The sequence below is a fragment of the Chelonia mydas genome, chromosome 3 (assembly GCF_015237465.2).
Source record: "Chelonia mydas isolate rCheMyd1 chromosome 3, rCheMyd1.pri.v2, whole genome shotgun sequence".
Lineage (NCBI taxonomy): Eukaryota > Metazoa > Chordata > Testudines > Cheloniidae > Chelonia > Chelonia mydas.
Window position 1 is genome coordinate 188,855,490 of NC_057851.1, and position 23,232 is coordinate 188,878,721.

The 23,232-nt window shown below is 42.3% G+C and overlaps 1 protein-coding gene across 4 annotated transcripts in view; it reads left to right on the forward strand.

Moving 5' to 3' along the window:
* Positions 1-23,232, forward strand: part of LOC102938329 (WD repeat containing planar cell polarity effector) — a 255,151-nt gene that overhangs the window by 131,446 nt on the left and 100,473 nt on the right. For 3 of the 4 annotated variants that reach the window (XM_007062889.4, XM_043543984.1, XM_043543983.1), the window contains exons 11-12: positions 13,779-13,967; positions 16,612-16,735. In XM_007062889.4, the coding sequence (XP_007062951.3) occupies positions 13,779-13,967; positions 16,612-16,735 (313 nt within the window). Of the gene's footprint in view, positions 1-13,778; positions 13,968-16,611; positions 16,736-18,735; positions 20,768-23,232 lie in introns of those variants that run through there. The other variant, XM_043543985.1, reaches the window with a different exon arrangement.

The window sequence follows — 23,232 nt, forward strand, 5'->3', positions numbered from 1 at the left end:
TGAGGACTTGCCCTTTGAGGGCCCAGATTTACTTCCTGAGAAGGCAGATGAAGCTTTGCATTCTCTTAAGGATTCTTGGGTAACCCTCATGTCTTTTGGCCATTTGTACTCCAGGCCCTAAGAGAAAGCAATTCTGCCCGCAGGTCCAGCAAAGGTACCCATTCTGCCTGATAAGGCATCTGGTTCAGTCCAGGAGATGCTATAAGTCTCAGAGGATCAGATCTCTTCCTGCCATCTTCTGCTACCTCCAAAAAATCCATAACATCTAAGTCTATTTGACTCCTTAATCGAGGCCAGTGAACCGCTCACTCTAAATTCCCCTCCCTTTGGCAGAAGGTAGTCCCACAGGTTTCTGGGACCCACATTACAACAGATTGATAGGTTCTAAGCACGGTTCAACTGGGATATACTCAGCAATTTACCCCATTCCCCCCTCCACCCTCTTCCCCACCCTTTTCAGGGACCATTCTCACAATACTGTACTAATTCAAGAAGGTCAGTCTCTGTTACAATTAGGGGTAACAAAGGAGTTGGGGGAATAGATTCTGTTCCCATTATTTTCTCCTTCCACAGTCCAAACGAGGCCTGCGAAACATCAACAGATACGTAAAGAAGATGAAGTTTCATGTGGTAATGCTAGCATCTGTTATCCCATCCCTAGACCCCAGTGACTGGCTTGCTTCCCTTGACCTTAAAAGATGCCTATTTCCATGTGGCCAATTCACCAGAGCCACAGGAGCTTCTTAAGATTTGTTGTAGCAGATATTCATTATCAGACTACAGTCCTCTCCTTTGACCTGTCCTCAGTCCCTCAAAGTCTTCAAGAAGTGCAAGACAGTGGCTGTGGCACATCTCAGGATGGCCAGGGTCCAGGAGTACCCATATCTGGACAATTCATTAGATTAAGGTTGGTCCAGACAGCAGGTAATAGTAGCCATTGAGAAGCTCCAGTCCATCTGTTCCTCACTGGGCCTCTTGATCAACAAGGGTGTGTCATTTCTTCTCCCTGTACAGCAAATCAAATTAATAGGAACTGTTCTCAACTCAACCAAAGCAAGAGTGTCTTTACTGCAGGCCAGGTTTTACTGCAGGCCAGGTTTCAGGCAATATTGGACCTATGCAAAGACTTCAGTGCATATCCTCATATGACAGTGAAGAATTGTCTAAAACGTCTAGATCACATGGCATCTTGTACATATGTGACTCAGCACACCAGACTTCACCTTAGAGTCATGCAGAGGTGGTTGAAGTCTGACTACCATCTCTCTCATCCTCCGCTGGACTTGCTGATTCACATACCTGCAAGTGTTTTGTCATCCCTGGACTGGCAGATGGATCCAGCCAGTGTATGCAATGGGTTCCTTTTGCCCAAACCCTGTCCTCCATGACCATAGTCACAGAGGCTTCGTCTCTCAGTTGGCAGGGAGCTCATTTAGGGGCCTTTCAGACTCAAGATCTCTGGTCAAATTAGGATCTCTCTCTCCACATCAGTGTTCAAGAACTTTGACCTATCTGCCTGGCCTTTCCAGTGTTTCTTCCCCACATCCCAGGTTTTTCTGTAAGGATGCACATAGATAACACTGCTACAGTGTTATATGTAAACAACCAGGGAGGTGACAGGTCAGATCCCCGTGCCAAGGGGCAATGAACCTCTGGTCTTTCAGCATCAGGAACAAGATTACACTCAAAGCATTTCATCTTCATGAGTCTCAGAACTGTCTGGCAGACCATCTCAGCAGATCATTCGGCAAAGATATGAACGGTCCCTCAGACCTGACATAGCAAAGTCTATTTTTCAGATATGGGGAATGCCAGGAATAGACCTATTCACCACCCAACAGAACAGGAAGTGTCACCGGTTCTGTTCCAGAGCAGGTCACAGTCCAGGGTCTATGTCAGATGCCTTCTTTCTGTCCTGGAAAGGGAAACATCTTTACACTTTTCCTCCCATCCCTATGGTGCTGAGAGTTTTGAGCAAGCTCAGACATGATCACTCCATCCTAATTTCGATAGCACCAGTCACACCCCATCAGCATTCATTTTCGGACCCGGTGATCCGTTTGATACCATGCTTCTTCCTCAGATTTTGGACATAGTTTTGTAGACCACAGCCAGATGCTGCGTCCCAGCTCTCTTGGCTGACACCTGACTGTTTGGATGATCAGTGGTTAACTCCCCCAGAATCCGCCTGTTCCCTTGGAATGCAAAAATATTATTTTAAATATCAGAAAACCCTCCAGCAGGTATACTTACTTCAAGAAATGGAAGAGGTTGTCTGTGGTCCCAGCAGAAAGATACCTGACCTTCACAGGCTCCCATTCCTCTTATTCTGGATTATCTGCTTCACCTAAAGGGAAAAAGACTTTCTGTCCATTCCCTGAGGATTCGTCAGGCAGCTGTCTCCAGATACGATCCTCCTGTAACAGAAACATTTGTTTTTTACAACTCTCTGATTCTTAAGTTCTTGAAAGGTTTGGATTGGCTTATCTGACTTATTAGGGACTCAGTACCATCCTGAGACCTAAGTTTGGTTCTTGTGGTTTTAATGGGCCCCTCTTTTGAACCTGTAGCAACATGCTCGTTTTTCATCTCTTCAATGAAAGTAGCATTCAGCCAGGAGGGTAGCAGAAGTTCACACCTCAAATTTCTCACTAAAGTGGTATGGCCTTTCCATCCGAATCAGCCTATATACTTACCAACTCTTTCCCCTAAAACTTACTCTCACAAAGGTGAGGTAAAACTTCATACTTTGAACATTTGTAGGGCGTTAGCCTTTTACCAGAACAGGACTAACTGGTTTAGAATGTCTCTACAGTTAGTTGTCTCCTTTGCTGACAGGATGAAGGTCAAGCTGTCACTTCACAGAGGATTTCTTCCTAGATTTCCTCGTATATTCATCTGTGCTCAATATTGTTATGGTTCCACTACCGTAGAGTTTTATCACACTCTACAAGAGCACAAACACTGCCAGTTGCTTTTTTGGGTCACGTTCGCATCCGTGACATTTGTTCATATGTTCACTGCTCATTGTGCTTTCTCCCAAACCTCAAGAGATGATGCTAGATTTGGGAGAATGGTGTTGCAGTCCTTGCTTAGATAGACTCCGATACCCTCCTCCATCTGCAACTGTTTGTGAGTCACCCAAAGTGAATGGATATGTGCAAGGACTCACAGAATAAAAACAGTTACATGCCTGTTTGGTAACTGTTGTTCTCCATGACCTACCCTCCCTCCCTTCTGCATTGGAGTAACAGCATATACTGGCTTCCAGCGTGAAGAAACTGAGAGTGTCAGGGTGGTCCTCTCAGCTAGCAGCATGGGTGTGCAGCGGGCGCATGCAACGCCTCAACAGGTATTGCTATGGGGGAAAAATTCTCCAGCTTTGGCGCACTGATGCATGAATGGTGTGTGTGTGTGTGTGTGTCCCTCTCTCCTGTTGGGTCTTTGTCAAACCGTGCATCCCACATTTGGGCTGTGACATGTTGAGAGGTGTGGTAAAATCTACCATGAATCTGTTTAATGTTCTTCCTGACTCCAGTGTATGTGATACCCCATTTCCTTTCTTCAAATCTCTTTGTAAGAGGCAAATGCTTTTGTATATTTAAGGGTGGAGAGTCTATAAATTAACATATTCAGAGTTGTGAACCAAGGTAGAAAGTAATTAGCATTTATAGCACATTTCATCTGTAAAGCTCAAGAGTTCTGTACAAAGGCAAACAAGCATTATTATCCCCATGGGGGTTACAAATGGAGAAACTGAGGCACAAAGATGCTAAATGACTTTCCAAAGTTATGCAGCAAGTCAGGGGATGATGCAGGAATAGAGCCCTGTAGAGAGCTAATTTTCCTCTCAGGCCAGGGAGAATCAGGATTGACTCCATTCAAATCAAGAGAGTGTAAAGCCAGGGTAAGTGAGAGGAGAATCAAGTGTAAGTCTCCTGACTCTGAATTCAGTGCTGTGACAGAGAGCCATGTCGGACGTACCTACACTGGGAAATTTCAGCATTTTTTCCCACTGCTTGTCCAGCAAGGTGAAGGTGCTAGCATTGACCTTGTACATATGTTTTTACTACCATGTAAATCCCTATTGAGATCACAACAAACTCCAGCTGATTTTTTTTAGTCAGGAGGCAGTGGGAGCTAGATCCACAAAGGGACTTAGGCATTGCAGTGCCTAACTCCTAGGCACCCTTCTGCCAGGTGAAATTCTCAGCCCTGAGTTAAGCACCCTAGCTCTGTATACAGTGAGTGGAGAGAGACACATGCCTAAGATATGGATCTTCAGCAACCAGCAAGCTGAGTGGAGAGCTGCCTAAGCTAGCCAGAAGTGAAAGGCAGAGGGAAGGAGAGGGGCTTAGGGCCCAGATCCATAAAAATATTTAATGGCCTAGTCCCTACTGATCTTGGGCCTTAGGCACCTGTCTGACAGGCCACATAGATGTGCCTCCCTCCGCTCGGGATCTCCAGCTGTGAAACCTGTCTTGGAGGTAGGTCCTAAGCCAGGTCAACTGTTTAAGTAGCCTATGCCCTTTCTCCCAAAAAATGATCCCAGGTTTGCTGTGAGAACGCGTACAGAATTGGGACCTGCGGGCAAGATGGGTAGGGGAAGGTCTAGTTTGAGAAGGCTGCCATGGCTTAGGCATAAGCTAAGTCTCCCAGCTGCACTGTGAGGTAGGACAGCTTTGCACATGCCTACTGGCAGAAAGGTAGGCACACACTGGGTTAGGTGGCAGCTGAGTGGTGGTTTTGAGAATGTCGGTGGCATCTGAATGTTGGACGTAGGCACCTGAAGAGGCAGTTAGGCACCTAAGTACCTTGGTGGTTCTAGCCCTGAGTTTTTTGACAAGTCTGTCCATGATATCTCTGTTCCTCAATGATATTCAAGTATCCTTCTATGGAGAGAAAAAGAGACTGATTAAAAATACTGAAAACCTCCGTTTAATTGAGCAAATAGTTTCTGAAAGTGAAAGCCGACACTAAAAGTGATTCAGATAAAACAGTCTTCAAGGTGTAATGACAGATTGGTAAACTGATACCATGTGGCTTTAGCAACCAGGAAAATGTCAGATTTAGCCGTATTTTTATTGTTTAAAAAGAGCTGGCCTGATTGTCACTGTTATCCAAAAATAGTACTCAAAAAAATGTTTGTAGATTGCCATTTATTACGAGATAATGCTGCTCCACCGTGTCCAATAGGGCTTAGCGGTTGTAAAACACCAGGCAGAACACTAATGAAAGCATCTGTTTGATGTTTTTATGCATGTTGTCCATTTAAAAAAATAAACCTCTAAATTACCTGGTGACCTGTCAAACAGAAGGCATTCTGCCCATGAATACCTTGCTTTTCTTCAGTCCTCCCTTGTGAGGTCTACTCACGACAGCTTTCCAGAAGGCACAGCTTTCCCCTTCCTATCTCTAGCACATTTATGTTCTTATTAAGGCAAACAGGCGCTCAGTGCAGGGACTTAGAGGCCTTCCTGCTAATTGCCAGCTTGTAAACTTAATTGGACAGTCTCCCTGGGCACTGTTCCTAAATCAATTAGGCAATGAGTTGGCTCTCACCTCTTTTTCCCAAGTAGGTCGCTTGGAAGCGCACTACCCAAGAGAAGTCAAGCATCCAAATGGGAAGATGTTGACCTCCACAGTGGAAAGTTATCACATTTTAAAATTCATTCTGTATATTACCGTCAAATCTCTTCTGCATAGAAGACCATGGTGTTCGCCCACATAGTCAGCTATGCGAGTCATAATATAAAGTCCTCTATTGCTTCAGTGTTCTCTTAGCTTTCTCTCTGCTTGCCACATTAACAAGGTGAAATACTGCACTGATTAGTCACTCTTTGTTGCTGAGATCTGCAGTTTTTAAGGCCTCTGTTAATTAATAATTAATATACATACTAATTATAAAAAAATACATTAGAGGCGTGTGACAGAAAAACAGACATTCAGCACTCAAAGCTATCATTAACTTGCTGCGTTATGCCTATGTGGAATACCTAATGTGCTGTGTTAGGACACGCTACTGGGAACCTCCCATCAGCAATGTCTGTGTATAACAGGATAGTTTAAAAAGAAAAGGAGTACTTGTGGCACCTTAGAGACTAACCAATTTATTTGAGCATAAGCTTTCGTGAGCTACAGCTCACTTCATCGGATGCAGGATAGTTTAAAGATGCAGTTGTAGTTTCTGAGACTGCATACATGCCTGAAGTTACGTTTGTGCATAAGTACCCTGCTGAATCAACGTCTATAGCAAGAATTTCCCTGTATTTGGCTCTAAATATCTGTAAATAATGTGGCTATTATGGGTTTTTTATATGCAATATGTTAGAATCAGCAGTTCTATACAAAAAGAATAAAGTTTCAGGGCAATAATGATACCAATCTTGTCCTAGAGACATAGTATACTACATTAGATTTCATTAACATATAAACAAACATCTTCATCTTCCCTTCGCAATTAACATCAAGATTACTTACCTTATGCAATACTTTAAAACATACTGTAAACACTGATGAAGAATGACTACCATAACAATTAGATACTATCATTACCAGAAATATGCATGTATAAACTATGTCAATGTAAAAACAGCAATTACACAGAGAAAGTACCCATACTATAAATTCAAGTGTCAAATGTAATCTAATAGGCAAGCATGTGTTTTCTTTAAATAATACTGAAAAAATTAAAAAAGGCATTATTTTATTCTCTTTAGCAAACAAAGCCTTTCAAATGGTCTGAAAACATTAAGCATGGCGTACCAGGTTCTCCAAGCCACTGGCTGGTCATTGACATCTGGCTATACCTATTTTCCAGCTTTCTTGCTTCTTTGCTCTTGTATGCCTGTGCAAACTACACCCACAATTGCATTTAGGAAAGTTTTAGTGAGATATGGTTTTCTGCAGTTTGTCTCTGCTCTTCTTCACTGGAAGAAGGTTCTCTCCTTGCCATCCTTTGTGTCTTTGACTGCAATTCTTGGGGTCAGTTTTCTCTTTCCTACTGGTATGTTTTTCTTAAAATTGGGGTTGGGTGACAATTTCGGAACATCTGTGATACTCTTAAAATAAATTTAGTTTCCTGTTTTCCTTTACATGGAAAAATTGACAATATATTCTCTTAGTAGATTTCAGAGATATTTTAGAAATATACTGTTTCATGGCGGAAACCATCAACTCTGACCAGACATCTGAGGTCTTAGGTAACAGTTTTAAATGTACACAGTATTTGGACCTAGTATTCAAACGAGGTACACAGCTGAGAATATTAGTCATAGTGCATATATGCTGTAGGTAGCCACATTGATGTGATCAGCTGGCTAGTCAATTATAATATAGAATGCTATTTGCTGGAGCATTCTGGGCATGTGCAAAAGTGTAGACCCGGGATTGGGGATGCATTTATAACTTCAACCTCTAGAGAACAAGAATTATACATAAATCATCTTCTTTTACAGTGGGGAGCATGATGGTCAGTTTATTTCATTTTGATAGGTATGTTAACTCTGATTTTCAGCAATTCTTATCTATAATTGAAAGGTGCATTGGTTTTGGTGTCTGTAAAAAGATAGCTGGCCCTTTAAATGAAATCAGGCCCCACTTTTCTATTCCAGTCCAGGTGAGTGCTAGTTTGGGATAATGAGGAGTGGGGCTGCCCATGGGTGTTACAAAATAAGAAACAGGCCAAAATAAAGGGAGAGTGCAGAATCTAGAATCCTGAGAGTGAGGCCTGATCTACACTGAAAAGTTATATCAGCATCGCTTTGTCGGTCAGGGGTGTGAAAAAACCCCACAAACCCCCACCCACGTAGCTATGCCGACATAACCCCCAGTGTAGATGCAGCTGTGCGGGTGGAAGAGGGCTTCTGCTGACACAGCTAACTTTGTTTGGGAGTTGGTTATTCCTACACCGACAGCAATCCCCCTTCTGTCTACACTATGGGGCTATGCTGGTATAGTCTCTGTAGTATAGGTGTACCCAGAGAAAGTGAGAGCCCGAACGAATGCTCAGAACAAGAGCAGAGCTGGGCTCAGAGCTTCAGGGAAGAGATTTCCCCTGAAGGAGGGAGCAGTAACAGTTCCCTAGTGAGCAGTGGCGCCAGATCAGGCTGATGAAAGAAGAAGACAGTGAAGCAGTCAAGGGATTACCTACAATTTTTCCCAGGCCAGAAAGTCACCTTCAGAGAGGGCTGAAAAGGAAGATGCCTGCTGGCTCTCTGAGCCAGACAGCTGAAGTCCGAGGGTCAGAGAGGACTGACGGCTGGGGAATGGATGAGACTGCTGTTGTCTCCAGCCAGGAACTAGAGCCAGGCATGAGAATGAACCAGGGCAGAGAATACCCCAGCAAGAAGGGCTGGGACGAGGCATGGTGAGAGATGCTGGAGCCGTACCTGAGAGCCTGAGTGCAGTGAGAGGTGCCGGAGCTCTACTTGGTGTGTTGACAGACTGTTGGGATTTGATTCTGGATTATGGTTGTGTGACTTTTGTAATAAATTAACCTACAAAGGAATATTTATATTTGGAAAGCTTGTGCAGAGTTACTGGGGACTCTGGAAGAGGGAAATAGAGGAAGGGGCTGCATGCAGGGCCACCCTGAGGGCATGAGCAGGCATCCTGGAAGCGGCCACTCTTTCATATTGTCTCACAAGGTCACATTCTTCTTTATAATTAAATACTGAAGAAAGACCTCAAATTGTGGATTTTGCTGAGCTGGAGGTAACTTTTGTGCTTGACACATAATGTGGAGGCTCTGACTGTTTACTGTAGGATCACAGAAGATCCCATAGCACTTTCTCTCTAATCGTGTTAGAACTTGATCCAACTTCCTTTAAAGTCAGGGGATCCCAAATTCATAATGTCCTAGTATAATTCCAAGCCCAATATTTATATGCTGGCCTACCTAAAAAAATTCCTTCTAGTTACATAAGAACTGTTATACCTAATCAGACCCATGACCCATCTAGTTCAGTATCCCATCTTTTGCAGGAGCCATCACAGAATTCTTCAGAGGAAGGTGCAAGAACCCAGCTGTAGGCAGATGCGGGATAATCTTCCCACCACATTATGTTTCATTGTAATCTCCAATAAATAGAGGTTGCCTTAAGCCCTGAAACACAAGGTTTAATATCTCTTCCAAAATCTTTGTGAGCATTAGCTATTCTAAGTACCAGATATTCTTTTTATCTATATAAATGTGCAATCCCTTTTTGAAATTTGCTAAATTCTTGGCTCCAATGGCATCCTGTGGCAATGAGTTCCATGGTCTAATTCCACATTTTATGAAAAATTATTTCCTTTATCAGTTTTGAATTTGCCACCTTCCAATTTCATTGAATATCCCCTTTGTTCTTACCTTATAAGAACAGATGTTCTCAAGCTACCTTCTCTGTAGTATTTGTTATGCTATATATTTTTATCATGTCCCCTCTTAGTTGTCTCCTTTCTAAGGTAAACCACCCCAGTCCTTTCAATTTCTCTTCATGAGTTTTTCCATAACCATTCTTGCCTCCCTTCTCTGAACCCCCTGTAATTGTTCAATATCTTTTTTGAGATGTGATGACCAATATTGCACAGAGTATTCTTGATGAGACTGCACCACTGATTTACATAAAGGCACTATAGTATTTTCCTCATTGTTCTCAACCCCCATCCTTATGCGTCCTATCATTTTGTTTGCTTTTCTAACCAGAGCTGCACATCGAACGGAGGTCCTCATTGAGCTATCTGTGATTCCCAGTTCCCTTTTCTGAGTTGATACAGTTAATTTAGAACCTTGTAAGGTATATGAATTACTTACATTTTTTTCCTTCCAACGTTCATTACTCTGCATTCATGACATTGAATTTCATTTGTCATCATGTTGCCTATTCACCTAGCTTGGTTAAGTCCCTCTGAAGTTCTTCACTAACCAAAAAGTCCTTTGTGTTCTTCACTAACCAAAATAATTGTGTCATCTACAAATGTTGATAACTCACTGCTTACCCTCCTTTCCAGATCATTAATAAATAGATTAAACAGGGGACAGTGAGGATGCTTGAGCATCCCACTGTAAACCTTTTTCCATGATGCACATTGACCATTCTTCTTTTTTTGTATGGAAATAGCAACATTAACAAGTTAATGGAAAGGTTTGAAATCCATGTGAGGACTTCAGGAGATGAAGAGTGCATGTGTGTAATACCTTCTGGAAATGAAAAAATGTTCACAATGTGTTTGATGGTTTGGAGGTCTCCACATTGACACTATTGCGAATCCTTGATTCCTCATGTGTATATCAGGTGCACGCATCTTCCATGTAATGTCCTAATATAGTTTATGGTTGTCCCACTGTCTTCAGCACAGCAAGAAACCAGACAGTTCGATGGTGGGATCATCTATGAGGTGGTTGTTGTTTACGTCAGAGCCTGCCCATTTCATCCACCAGGTGTCTTACGGATTTGAAGTTGGCTTCTCCAACTACTCAGAATGGTCGGTGGGACTTAGAGCGAGTGCAAGGAGGGAGAACAAGGTTGTCATGGTGTAGGAGCTTTTGGTTACCAAGAGCTTTCTTGTACTCACACAATGTAGCCATCTCTCACCGGATGGTGGAGGAGGGATGTTAGCAAGGACTGGAACCAAAGCAGTGGAGTGGACTTCATGGTGCCAGTTACAAGTCTCATAGCCCCACTTAGCTGGATATCAGTGAGACCCATGTCTGAGCTTCTTTCCCAAACAAGTGCACAGTACTCGGCTGTGGAATAAACTAAACCAGTGTTGCCATTCGTAGCATTCGAGCATCACAACTCCAGCTAGATCCTGCTAGCTTTTTGGATGATATTGGTGCAACACTTTGTTTTATGACTCACCTGCTTCAGATGTTGTTGATAGGTAAGGCTGCAATTGAGGGTGACTCCTAGATAGCAGGGGTTCTCATCGTAAGTGAATGCCTTGCCACAGAAGTTTACATTCACCATCTTCTTTGCTTCGGAATTGCTAAGATGGAAAGCTGATGATGCTGTTTTTAATGGGTTGGATTTGAGCAGCCAGTACATAAAGTAGTTTTCCATCCTCTTGACCATTTAATCCTATTCTTTGCTTTCTGTCTCCTACCTGGTTTTTGATCCATGACAGTACTTCCTTCTTACTCCATGACTAGTTAGCTTCATAGCCTCTTGTGAGGGGACCTTGTCAAAGACCTTTTGAAAGTCCTACTACAGGACAGGCCCAACAAAGAAAATAACAGAACGCCACTAGCCATCACCTTCAGCCCCCAACTAAAACCTCTCCAATGCATCATCAAGGATCTACAACCTATCCTGAAGGACGACCCATCACTCTCACAGATCTTGGGAGACAGACCAGTCCTTGCTTACAGACAGCCCCCCAACCTGAAGCAAATACTCACCAGCAACCACACACCACACAACAGAACCACTAACCCAGGAACCTATCCTTGCAACAAAGCCCGTTACCAACTGTGTCCACATATCTATTCAGGGGACACCATCATAGGGCCTAATCACATCAGCCACAATATCAGAGGCTCATTCTCCTGCACATCTACCATTATGATATATGCCATCATGTGCCAGCAATGCCCCTCTGCCATGTACATTGGTCAGACTGGACAGTCTCTACGTAAAAGAATAAATGGACACAAACCAGACGTCAAGAATTGTAACATTCAAAAACCAGTTGGAGAACACTTCAGTCTCTCTGGTCACTCGATTACAGACCTAAACGTGGCAATACTTCAACAAAAAAACTTCAAAAACAGACTCCAAGGAGAGACTGCTGAATTGGAATTAATTTGCAAACTGGATACAATTAACTTGGGCTTGAATAGAGACTGGGAGTGGATGGGTCATTACACAAAGTAAAACTATTTCCCCATGTTTATTTCCCCCCCCCTCCTCAGACATTCTTGTCAACTGCTGGAAATGGCCCACCTTGATTATCACTACAAAAGGTTCCCCCCCACCGCACTCCCCCGCCCCCGCTCTCCTGCTGGTAATAGCTCACCTTAAGTGATCACTCTGGTTACAGTGTGTATGGTAACACCCATTGTTTCATGTTCTTTTTGTATATAAATCTCCCCACCGTATTTTCCACTGAATGCATCCGATGAAGTGAGCTGTAGCTCACGAAAGCTTAGGCTCAAATAAATTTGTTAGTCTCTAAGGTGCCACAAGTCCTCCTTTTCTTTTTGCGAATACAGACTAACACAGCTGCTACTCTGAAATCTAAAAAAATTGTTACTGGTTCTCCTTTATCCACTCTTCTATTGACATGTTCAAAGAACTCTAATATATTAGAGAAACATGATTTTCCTCTGCAGAAACTGTGTTGGTTAGACCCTATCATCTCATGATGGTTTAGGCATTTATTATTTTATTTTTAATTATCATTTTAATCAACTGACCACGTACAGATGTGTGGCTTCCAGGACTGTAATCTCCCATATCACTTCTATAGCTGTTTAAAAATACAGATACAGCAGCTACTACTCGCCAATCTTCTGGAACAATGGGTGTTTTACTGAGAGACTGCATATTTTTGTTAGCAGCTCAACCACTTCACACTTAAGCTCCTTCAGAACTGCTAGATTTATACCATCTTGTCCTGGTGACGTACTGCTTTTTAAATTACTGGTTTGTTCCAACACCTCCTCTTCAGACACTGCAGTTTGGTTCAACATCAGAGGGGGAGGTAAAGTACCTGCAGGCTTCCTGCTTCCAATATACTTTTTTTAAAAAAGTCTGTTTGTTTGTTTTTATACTTCTAGCGACTTGCTCTTCAAAATCCATTTGGTCCCTTCTAATTTCCCTCTTATATATTTGCCTGCTGTCATTTGTGCCCCCATTTACTGGCTTCACTAGGGTCAGATTTCCAAATTTTGAAGGATTTCTGTTTGGTTCACATAGCCTCTTGAACCTTGCCATTGGCTTGCTCTTTACCTTTCTAGTTTCCTCTTTGTTTAGTGGAATGCATGCCTTCTGAGTCTCTACTGCTGTTCTTAAGTAATATCCATGCCACCTGTAAGGATTTTATTTCCTTTATTTTTGATTTTAAGGGCTTTTTGACTAGCCATCTTATTTGATTGAATTCTCCCTTTCTAAAGTTTATTATCACTGTGTGTAACCTTTTGGTTCTTTACCTCCTCCTAGGATGAAGATGAACCTAATTATATTGTGGTCACTATTACTTAGTAGCTCAGCAACTGTTGCTTCTTGAATTAACTCCTCTGTGTTACTTAAGACTAAGCTGATAATAGCCTTTCCTCTTGTGTGCTCTAGAACTAGCTGGTCCGAGAAGCACTCACTTAAGTTGTCAAGAAACTCTTTCTCTAAACTTTATGCTATTCTTTGCTTTCTGTCTTCTCTAATAATACCTCCTTACCTGGAAGAGGCATTGTGAAAATTAATTTAACAACATATGGGAGGAGTCCAGGTACTATGGTGATGAGCACCATATAAAAACCTATAAATAATTTAAAATAAACAAATAATATAAAGTGTTATGTAGTGTTGCTGTTGCTGGTAAGCATATGCCATGTTCCCCACCCCGTACATGGATGCATTTCACTGTTGGGTTTTCTGCACAGTGTAAAGCATATTGAGGCTAGATATGTTAGATAAAAGGTGCTGAACAAATGTACTGTATAATATTTAAACATAAAACTCATTTACTTATTAAAACCTGAATGAATAAAGAACAATATTTGTAACTGCTGAAAAATAGAGAATTATTGATCTACAATGTTATGGTACTATCCTTGGCTTTAATATTTCCTGTGACAGGTGCCATCACAAGAGGACGGCTGGGCCTTGTGGAAATCATCCACCAGTATGTTCGGTATGATGAGATAGATGAGGCGATTAGTGTCCTGAGCAGCATGAACTGGGACACAATGGGTCATCAGTGTTTCATAAGCATGAGTGCCATTGTAAATCACCTTCTTAGACAAAAGCTGACACCAGAGAGAGAAGGTCAGAGTTTGGTTGTATTTCATAAATGTTTATACTTATATTTTAAAATCTATACTTGAATGATTTTAATAATACATATTGGCTTTGAAAAGCCAATTTACTAGGTATTTACTAGGTCCTGACTAGTCAGAATTATGCTTTGCTATTCTACAATAAAATGTCATTATTATATAGTCATTAAATGTCATTATTATATAGATATTTTAATAAGATTATGCACACAAGTATAAATTGCATTTTAATTCATATTAATAGTAAGGAAGGTGTAATAATAATATATTACATAATATATACACATGCATAAATATATATATTGTATGATCTATGTCATCTTTGTGACATGTATATGAAACTATATGATACAGTAATTTTATATATCAATCTATATATCTATATCTATCTATATAGCTATATCGTACATTGAAAATCAGTGACTAATGTTGGCCAATACAGAAGTCAAATATTTATTTTATATCAATATTTAGAACTGGCACCAAATTAAGGAAGGGCGTTGTCGTGGGGATGGGACAGAAGTATTTAGTTCAGTTTGGGGGTATTTGCAAAAAGAACCGTCTTTCAATGCAACATCCATTGTCTTTCCACATTCCCTGAATCTCCTGCAAGCCATAGGACCACTACACCTTCACTCACTGTAATCTCCCTGTCCCCTGCAGTGACTCCTGACATCTCCCACACAAAAGGTTGAATTTAAGGCTCAGCCTCATCTCTTCTGGACCCTGGTGTGATGGCTTCCACTGAATTGTGCACTGGAATGCACTAGACTCCAAAATTTAGAGTGCAACGGTTGAGTGACAAGGTGTCATGCCATGGCCCAGCAAGAATACAGCTGAGTACCAGGTTTACCTTTTATGGGAAGAAAGGCTGGTGCTAGTGGATGTGGTGAGCTATAGATCTTATTAAAATTGTAAGCTGCCCAGCTTGCTCTCAAACCATCAGTTGGCCATCCCTGTTTTACAGCATGAGATGTGAGTCAGATTACCATAACCTCCTCTCTACAAATGTACAGCAGTAAAATCTTGTCTTAATAGAACACACTTTTAAAGTAACCAGTGAAAAAATAGGCTATTCTTGAAACTGTTATAAAAATATGCACATTCTAAATAGATATCTGTGTATTTTCTCCCCATGTAGCTGCCTAATGCTGTCTTACAACAGCCAGAATTTTATTCCAGCCCGGATTTGTTCTATATGAATCTAACAAATTTGACATGGTAATTTGTTTTCTTTTTATTAGTGGAACCCAGTGAGCCCTTTTATTTGTAGCAGTATGGCGGTTATCTTTGAGATCTTTATCTCTGCCTTCAACATCAAGCTGGGCTATCTAATGAATCTATAACTGTGCTAGTAGTTACCCATATTCCATGTAGGTTGGCACATTTCAGAAGTACAAAACATGCTGTCAAGAAAACAGCAATAGCAAGAGAGTATGGCTTGTTTTCGCAATAGCATTGCTGTATTCAATTTTAATCTAAATTCACTGCTGCTTTGAAAGAAAATACCTTTAAGGTTCATCTTATCTTACTGTTTAGATTTAAGATAATGCAAAACCTAATTTACTAACACTTTGCATATGTTTATAAGGCTGTATTATTAGAGCATTTAGTGCTGTCAAACCTAATAAAATAAAATGTAACTATGCTTAGAACTAAAGAACCATTATCACTAAATACAGAGATGGCTAGTTCAAACAAATGTTAATAGCAGTAAATCAATGAGATTTCGTCTGCCTAATGAGATAAGGGGTCAGGTATACTGTTTTAATGCACACGCACAACTCCACCTAACAATAATGGGGTTTGCAAATCCACCTTGAGAGGAGAATCTGTCCCAGTGTATCAAATTCTTTTAGTGATTTGAGAAAGATGAAGACTTTCATCAATCAATTTGCCCTATACTTAGGAACATATACCTCGCACTGACTCCTAGACAACAATCACATCATATAATGACGTTAATGTTACTCATAATTAAAGTACCCCCACCAAGAAGTACCCCCACCAAGACACTTAGGACACAAACACTTTAAATAATTACAAATAATGGAAGAAAAATACATTTTATGTTAAAAAATATAAAAAGGCAAAGTGCCATTGTCAAGAAAGGGGGACTCACAAAAAATTCTTCTTCTGAAAAAGGAGCTCATTTTCTTCTCCCTTACAAATCATTTTAAACCAGTGTAACTCCCTTGACTATGGTGACCACCTGGTGATCAAACGCACAGTGGTGAACCCTGAAAAGGTGAGCCTTGTTATTCTTTCTTTAGTAGGAAAGAGAAAAGTTGAGTTAATTGGGAGTTGATTTTTACTGACGAACTTGTTCAAACTGTATTGTTCTTATGAGTCACTGTTTTAATTATGCATATCTGGCAAAAGGTTGATTCCTTGTAGATTACTTAACTTTTGACAGCTTTTTGTTGCTCAAAGTCTTTGTCAACGCTACACCATGTGAAAGTTTATACACAGGTTTGCTTTTGTACCAGTTGTCATATTTTAATTTCGTCTTTCCTGTGACAAGTTCATATTTCATCTGTGTTTGAGAAACCTGACAGACTGCAAACATGAGCACCCCGTTGTAATTGAAGCCGTTTCACTTGTTTCATTGCTGCTGTGTTTGAACTCCACAGCACAGCTTGAAGCAAGCCTTGGAGCCTTTTATACTCCAACAAGACACCTGTTGGATACGACTGTGTTGGAATACAGAGACCCAATCAGCAGATATGCAAGAAGGTTCTTCCACCACCTGCTCAGGTGAATGACAGCTTCAACTTTTATTAACTTCAAATTAATTGCACATTTCAATAACCGCCCACTTTAATGTGGTTAACATTTTCCAAAAGGACCACCCCTGAAAAAAATGCATTCATTGCCATTGTTTATTTAGCTTGCACTTCATTCCTTTCAAGTGTGATGTTGTAGATAAAGTGCTACTTAGAAGTCTTCTATCATCAGTACACTTTAAAATGAATCAACCTTTCCCTTTTAATTTGATAGAAAGAAGACAGTATGCTTTCAGAGCGATTTATGGGCAGGCTGCTTTTAGACTAACAATTGGAATAGCTTACAAACTAGGAAGAAACATTGAGTTTTAATTGATGCTAAAAAATGCAAATGAGCAGTGTGTGGTCCAAGATATTTTTGGCTCTGAGCCCTGGAAATCTGAGTCTCTTATTCTTCCCACCTTCAGATTTCTCACTTAAGAAATAATATTCCAGGTCACAACCTTACTGTCCATGTTATTGTTTGAATAATACAACCTTCAATACAGTTTAAGAAACTAAATTCAGTTTCAGCCACAAGACTAAAGGAGTAAAAATAAATGTAGCTGTGACTTGTAATTCATACAGTGATTTCAAAATGTCACAAGACCAAATTTAGCTGCGGTTCTGTAACATTGATGTACTGCTAGAGTTTTGATCAATAATAAATTAATGGCCTAGGTTTTTTTGAATGGCTATATATGTTAGCATAGAAGTGCAACTGAAATTTTTACTCTGGTTTTTACTTAGAAGCTATTCAATTAATGCAAATAAGGTAGAAATTCTTTGCCTCAATGATAAATAAGAATGTTAAACCATATTTTTATACAGGGAACTGCCTGAAAGAATAAAACTCACATACTTAAAAATGAAAGCACCCATTTTCCATGTCTCACTAGAATTATATGTCTCCCTGCATATGCAAAATTATGAACTGTCAACTATTTTGAAGGTAAAATTTAACCTCTATCAGAACTCAAAGAGATAATTGCCTTCTAAAACTGGAAAGCCTGAAAAGGGATAATCTTTATACTAAACTAGTCCACAAAAAGGCCAAGGGACTGTTTCTAAATTGATGAAATTTCATAATATTAGCATTATAATATGATGCTTTAAGGACAGAACCTTCAACCGAGTTCATTGCCAGATACAGTTATGGTGTTAGGTACAAATTGGGTCCTTGCTCTTCAGAGAGAAGCAGTGGGGAGGATGCAGTGCTGTAATGGCCAAATGGAGGTGCTCTGGGCAATTTTGTCTGCACAGAGCAGATACAGAAAGAATGCCTCAGAGATTTCTGCGAAGTGAGCGTATAGTGCTCTTTGTAGCTGCTGGTGAAAGGTATATCCTCTCTGACTTGAGAGCTTGCTGCCAAATGCTATCAGGCATGCAGAGGCATGGGGCCCTGACTAAGCTTTCAACCCTTGAGGCTGTAGAGCATGGCTGGGTGCAGTGAGTCAATCTCTCCTCCTCCCACTGCCACCGCCACCCCCACCTCAGCAATCAGGGAGCCTCAGTGTCAGTATGTTGCCTGGAAACTGTGGCGTGGGGGCAGGGGTGGACAGGAGGGTCTCCCTGTGTGCTATACCTTCCCCACCGGACAAGACAGAATGTAGCCCTTAATCAATTCTGGAATTCCTATTCCTAATACTGTAGCGGTTTGTGGAACAAATGCATGCTATTTTGTTGTCTTCCTATTGTCAATAGGATTTGTATTCAGTGGAATCCAAGTGATATGATCATGTGATTGTGGGCAGAACAGATGGTACTGCTTTATCTGAGAAAACATAATCTACGTACAGAATGAAATGTTCAGAAATGGGAGCGTTATCTAATAGAAAGAAAAAAACCAGCGTCCAAAGCTTCTTTATTTTATTAAAGTGGTTCTGTCTTAATTGGTGTTTATTTCCTGCTTCCTTTGAGATGTTTCATTAAGTGGCTAGAAATGGTTTGATAGATTTAAAGTAACATTGGTAAACCAACTTGATCCCTTAGATCATTTAGACATACAAAGGGTGTGTCTACAGAGGAAACTAAGCCTGCGGCCTGTGTGACCCATGCCTGCAGACTCCGTACTTCCAAGTCAGCACTTGAGCATCCACACTGCATTGGAAACCTGATTCCCACAAAGGTGCTGATGCATCCATACGGCGCTACCTGAGTCAGAATTTCAGCTTCTGTGAGTGTGAACCATCGTATCCCAGAGTTCTAGTGCCCTTACCAGCTGAAGCCACTCTAGGGCTTGGTTCGTAGTGCGTCTTGGGAGAACTTGTCTGTCCATCCCATGGGCGTTGACCAGAATTATTTTGGGTGGTTTTAGCCGACCAGCACATCCAGTCAAGCCATTTTGCATCCACATGCTCCCAGCAGCCAGAGCCATCAACATGGATTTTGAGCCAGTGGAAGGACTTCTCCATCTATGCTGTCAGTCCTATTTTAGGAATCAGGCAGAGTGTCTGCAAGACACTGGTGGACATTTTGGCGGCATTTAGGAAGGGGATACTGACATGCCAGCAGCTGATGCTGCTCATGCCTATTGCCTTAGCCACAGATTCACCCTATGTAGACCGGTGCTTCTGGAGCTGGGCCACAAGCACAGACTGGTGGGATCACATCATCATGTGGACCTGCGATGACCAATAGTGGGTCCAGCACATTCACATGAAGTAGATGTTCCAGGAGGTTTGGGATCAGCTTGCCCCAGCAACAGGACATCCTCATGAGGGAGGCCACAAAAGTCCAGAAGCAGGTCGCTATAGCCTAATGGAAGCTGGCTACCCCACATTGCCACAGGTCTGTGGCTAACAGTTTGGAGTTGCAAATCAACCGTGGGCATTGTTGTGACAGAGGCTTGTGATGCAATCAGGACTGTGATGTACCCAAAGGTGGTGGGCATTACAGATGTTCCTGAAATAATTGCTGGCTTTGAGAGAATGGGCTTTCCAAACTGTGCCAGTGTCATTGATGGATCTCACGTGCCTGTAGTTGCCCTCTGCAAGGAGCACATGAGTACATAAACTGCAAAGGGTACACTGCATCGTTATGCAGGCCCTGACCACAGGGGCAGATTCATGGACACTAGCGTGGGATGCACTAGCAGGGTGCATGATGCCAGGATATTCGAGAGATCAGGACTTTATCTTCCTGGACAAACTGGGCCATTATTTCCACCAAATGACATTGTTATGAATAGTCACCGTTCCCTCTGTTATTCTAGGGGACCCCTCTTACCCCCTGTTGCCATGGCTTATAAAACCGTACCCTTATTTCAGAGGACCTGACAAAAGGAAGTTCAACTATATGCTCAGTAACTGTAGGAACATGGTGGTGGAATGTGTATTTGGCAGATGGAAATCCCATTGTCACTGCCTTCAAAACTGTTTGGATACCAGTGTCATTAGTGCAGTCCACATTACTGTGATCGGCAGTGTTTTGCAAGAAAAAGGGGGAACGTTTTAGCCAGGAGTGATCTCAAGATACTGCCAGATTTCTGAATGGTACACGCAGCCAGACAGTGCACCTGTTGTGACTGGTGCTGGATCTACATGCACAGTGGAAATCAGGGATGTTTTGTGCACCCATGTAATGGGTTTATACGGTCCCATACATAAGGCGGAATTAAACTGTATTTGGGGTAGTGCTGTGTTATGGATGTGGGGCAGCTGTAGGATGTTTTTAAAATGTGCAGATATTATGTATTGTGAATTTTGTGAGGCTGTAATGAAATGTATGGAGATGAGTTGTGTATTTTTGTCAATACTGGCCATGTACTGCCACTCACAGTTTATGGATTACTGTGATAACAGTTCGTAAATTTTTATTCTGAAGTTTATTGAGAATGGGCAAGTGATGAAATTCATTACAGTCTGTGCCACTTTTAACCTTTGATACAATGAAACTTTCTCTTGTTGCCTTCTGTGCAAATTCAACTCTTTATTTTACACAGGTGTTTACATTCCAATGTAAGAACCAGAAAGGCAGACCTGCAGCCATCAAAATGTACAACACAATAAATAAACTCAGTGCCAAAACAGTGAAAGATGTATGTTCCCAAATGACATGGCCAACTATTCCTGGGTGTCCCTGTCCCTCTGATTTACTTGGCCTCATAATGGCCAGGTTTTTGGGGGACTCAGTTTACAGGCTGTCCAGTACAGTGCGGGCGTGGTTGATTTATAAGGTGTGCTGTGTTAGACAGGAGGGGTATGTGAGGCTATTAAGTGCAGCCTCAACCCGTACTTCTAAAAGTCAGCGAGTTACTAATAAAATTTTCATGATTCCTGCTTGTTTAACTTTTCCCCTCCTTTTTGTGGTGTCTATTTTTAATCCTACATGCTGTCGGGGGGAGGAAAAAGCGCTAGAGGAATGCTGAGGGTGCCACCCTGAATGGAAGCATACCAAAACCCTGGCTTGTATTAATTACTTTGTAGGGCCACAACCCAGAAATTCCCCCCATCCATATATTTATAAAACAAACATGGTGGTGGAGATTTACAAGGCTCCACTCCAGCGCTTGTCCTGCTGCCAGTTCTATAGCCAGCTGCTCCTCAGAGGCATCCCCAAACAGCTCTTCTGAGTACAGACCCAGGATGTGCTGGGGCTGCTCCAACGGCACAGCCTCCTTGGTTAGGGGCTTCAGCACCGGGGTCACTTCTTGGCCTTCATCCAGTGGCTGGCTCTTCTCCAGCGGTGTCTGTGATTGGGGGGGTTAGAAGGGTGCCATCCCCTCTCAGCACATTGTCATGAACCACAGAGGGGTCAGTGCTCACTACAGTTTCCAGTACCTGGTTGAATTCCTTGTAAAAGAGGCAGGAAAATGGGGAGCTCCCAGAGGTTATACTTGACTTGGCAACAGTCTGTCTTCAGTTGCTTGATTTGCATCGTTCTTCTGCCTGGTCAGTCCCCAGTGCTGCCAGCCACTCATGTATAGCTTTGTAGATATGATCATTTCTTGTGCTCTTGTTGAAGCTGAACACCTTGCCTGCATCACAGAAGACGTTAACCAGAATCCAGCTGTGTTCCCCTGGCCAGCTAGCGGTGCACTTGATGCAGGACTTCTTAGTGCTGACAATTTCTGATATACGTGAAGGTTGTCTGAGTTTCTTGTTGAGCAGTCATCATGGAAATAAAGGGTTAAATGCTGACCAGCCACATTTGAACCAGGATGTTGCTTCCAGCTCCTGGAAAGTGAGTGGGAAGTTTGAGGATGGAAGGCCTCGGAAGCACAGCCCAGTGGCATTATGGGATAGCGTTGGCAGACTCTCTAGGTCCAAGTCTGATGAGCCAGACGTGAACTGCATCCACACTGCAAAATGCCTGTGTCACAGGAGGACTCTAGCTCTGAACCACCCCCAGCAGGATCTATGGGCCCAAGTCCAGCGCTGTTCTGGGCCTGAGTCAGACTGATTTCTGTGTGGACAGAAGGGAACTTGGGCTTAAGCCTGAGTCAGAGCCTTGCGTTAGTGTGCTGTGTAGACATACCCTTAGGTACAGTTGCACTGCCCCAGAGAGGAATGGGAAGGCATAATGCTTCCTGATTCTTTCAAGCACAGAGGCTGCATAGCCACTGCTCTAGCCCTTTGTGAGATGCAGACCTATTTCCCTCTGCACAAATCTGCTGGCCAGTGCGTGGAGAGAGGGGTTGAGGGATGAGATATGATCTCACCCCTTTGGGGCACCATGCACTTTGGAGGAGTAAAGGGTTCTTGCACTCCCTGTTGTTCAGGTTGTTCCCTGCGGATGCAGGCATGAGACGAGAAAATGGTTGCGGAGGATAGAAGAGGCATAGATGGAGGTCTGCAGAGGGTATGGAGAGAACTGGGGCGTATGAAGGGTGATATAGAGGACAGCTGGGAGGTCTGAAGTGGGGGCAGTGGAGCAGGAGAGATATGAAAGGGAGAGCAGGGCATCAGGAGAGGCATACAGGGAGACAGGAAAAGGTGGAGGCGTTTATGTATCTTAACTTTAAATGTTTAGACATTTCTAGATCCGAAACTGAAAATGGTTCACACAGACAACTGTTCATCTCTTTTGCTTCCCCTTCCCACAGTGTGCCCCAAGTCTTGTCTGGCGGGGACCTCTTTTTGGAGAGTTATAGTAGCTCAGACTATACACCGAGGCAATTTTTGGCCTGGCTGAGGGGAGTGCCACAAAAGGGGCCACAAAAACAACAAGGAGTTCGGTGGCACCTTAAAGACTAAGAGATTTATTTGAGCATAAGCTTTCGTGGGGAAAAACCCCACTTCTTCAGATGCAACAAAAGGGGCCAGTTGATGTAGAAGTTTTATGATCCAAACGCCTGTGTGCGCTGGAATCGGGACTAAGATTGCCGTCTCAGACAGGCCACCAAACAGCCATTGCATGGCAATGGGTCACGGCCAGCCTAACCAGTGCAGTAGGTGGCAGATGTTGTAGATGAAAGGCTTTGTATTCCATTACAAATGCCTTGAGAGATCTATTTCCAAATCAATGAAATAATAGGCCTTCATTACT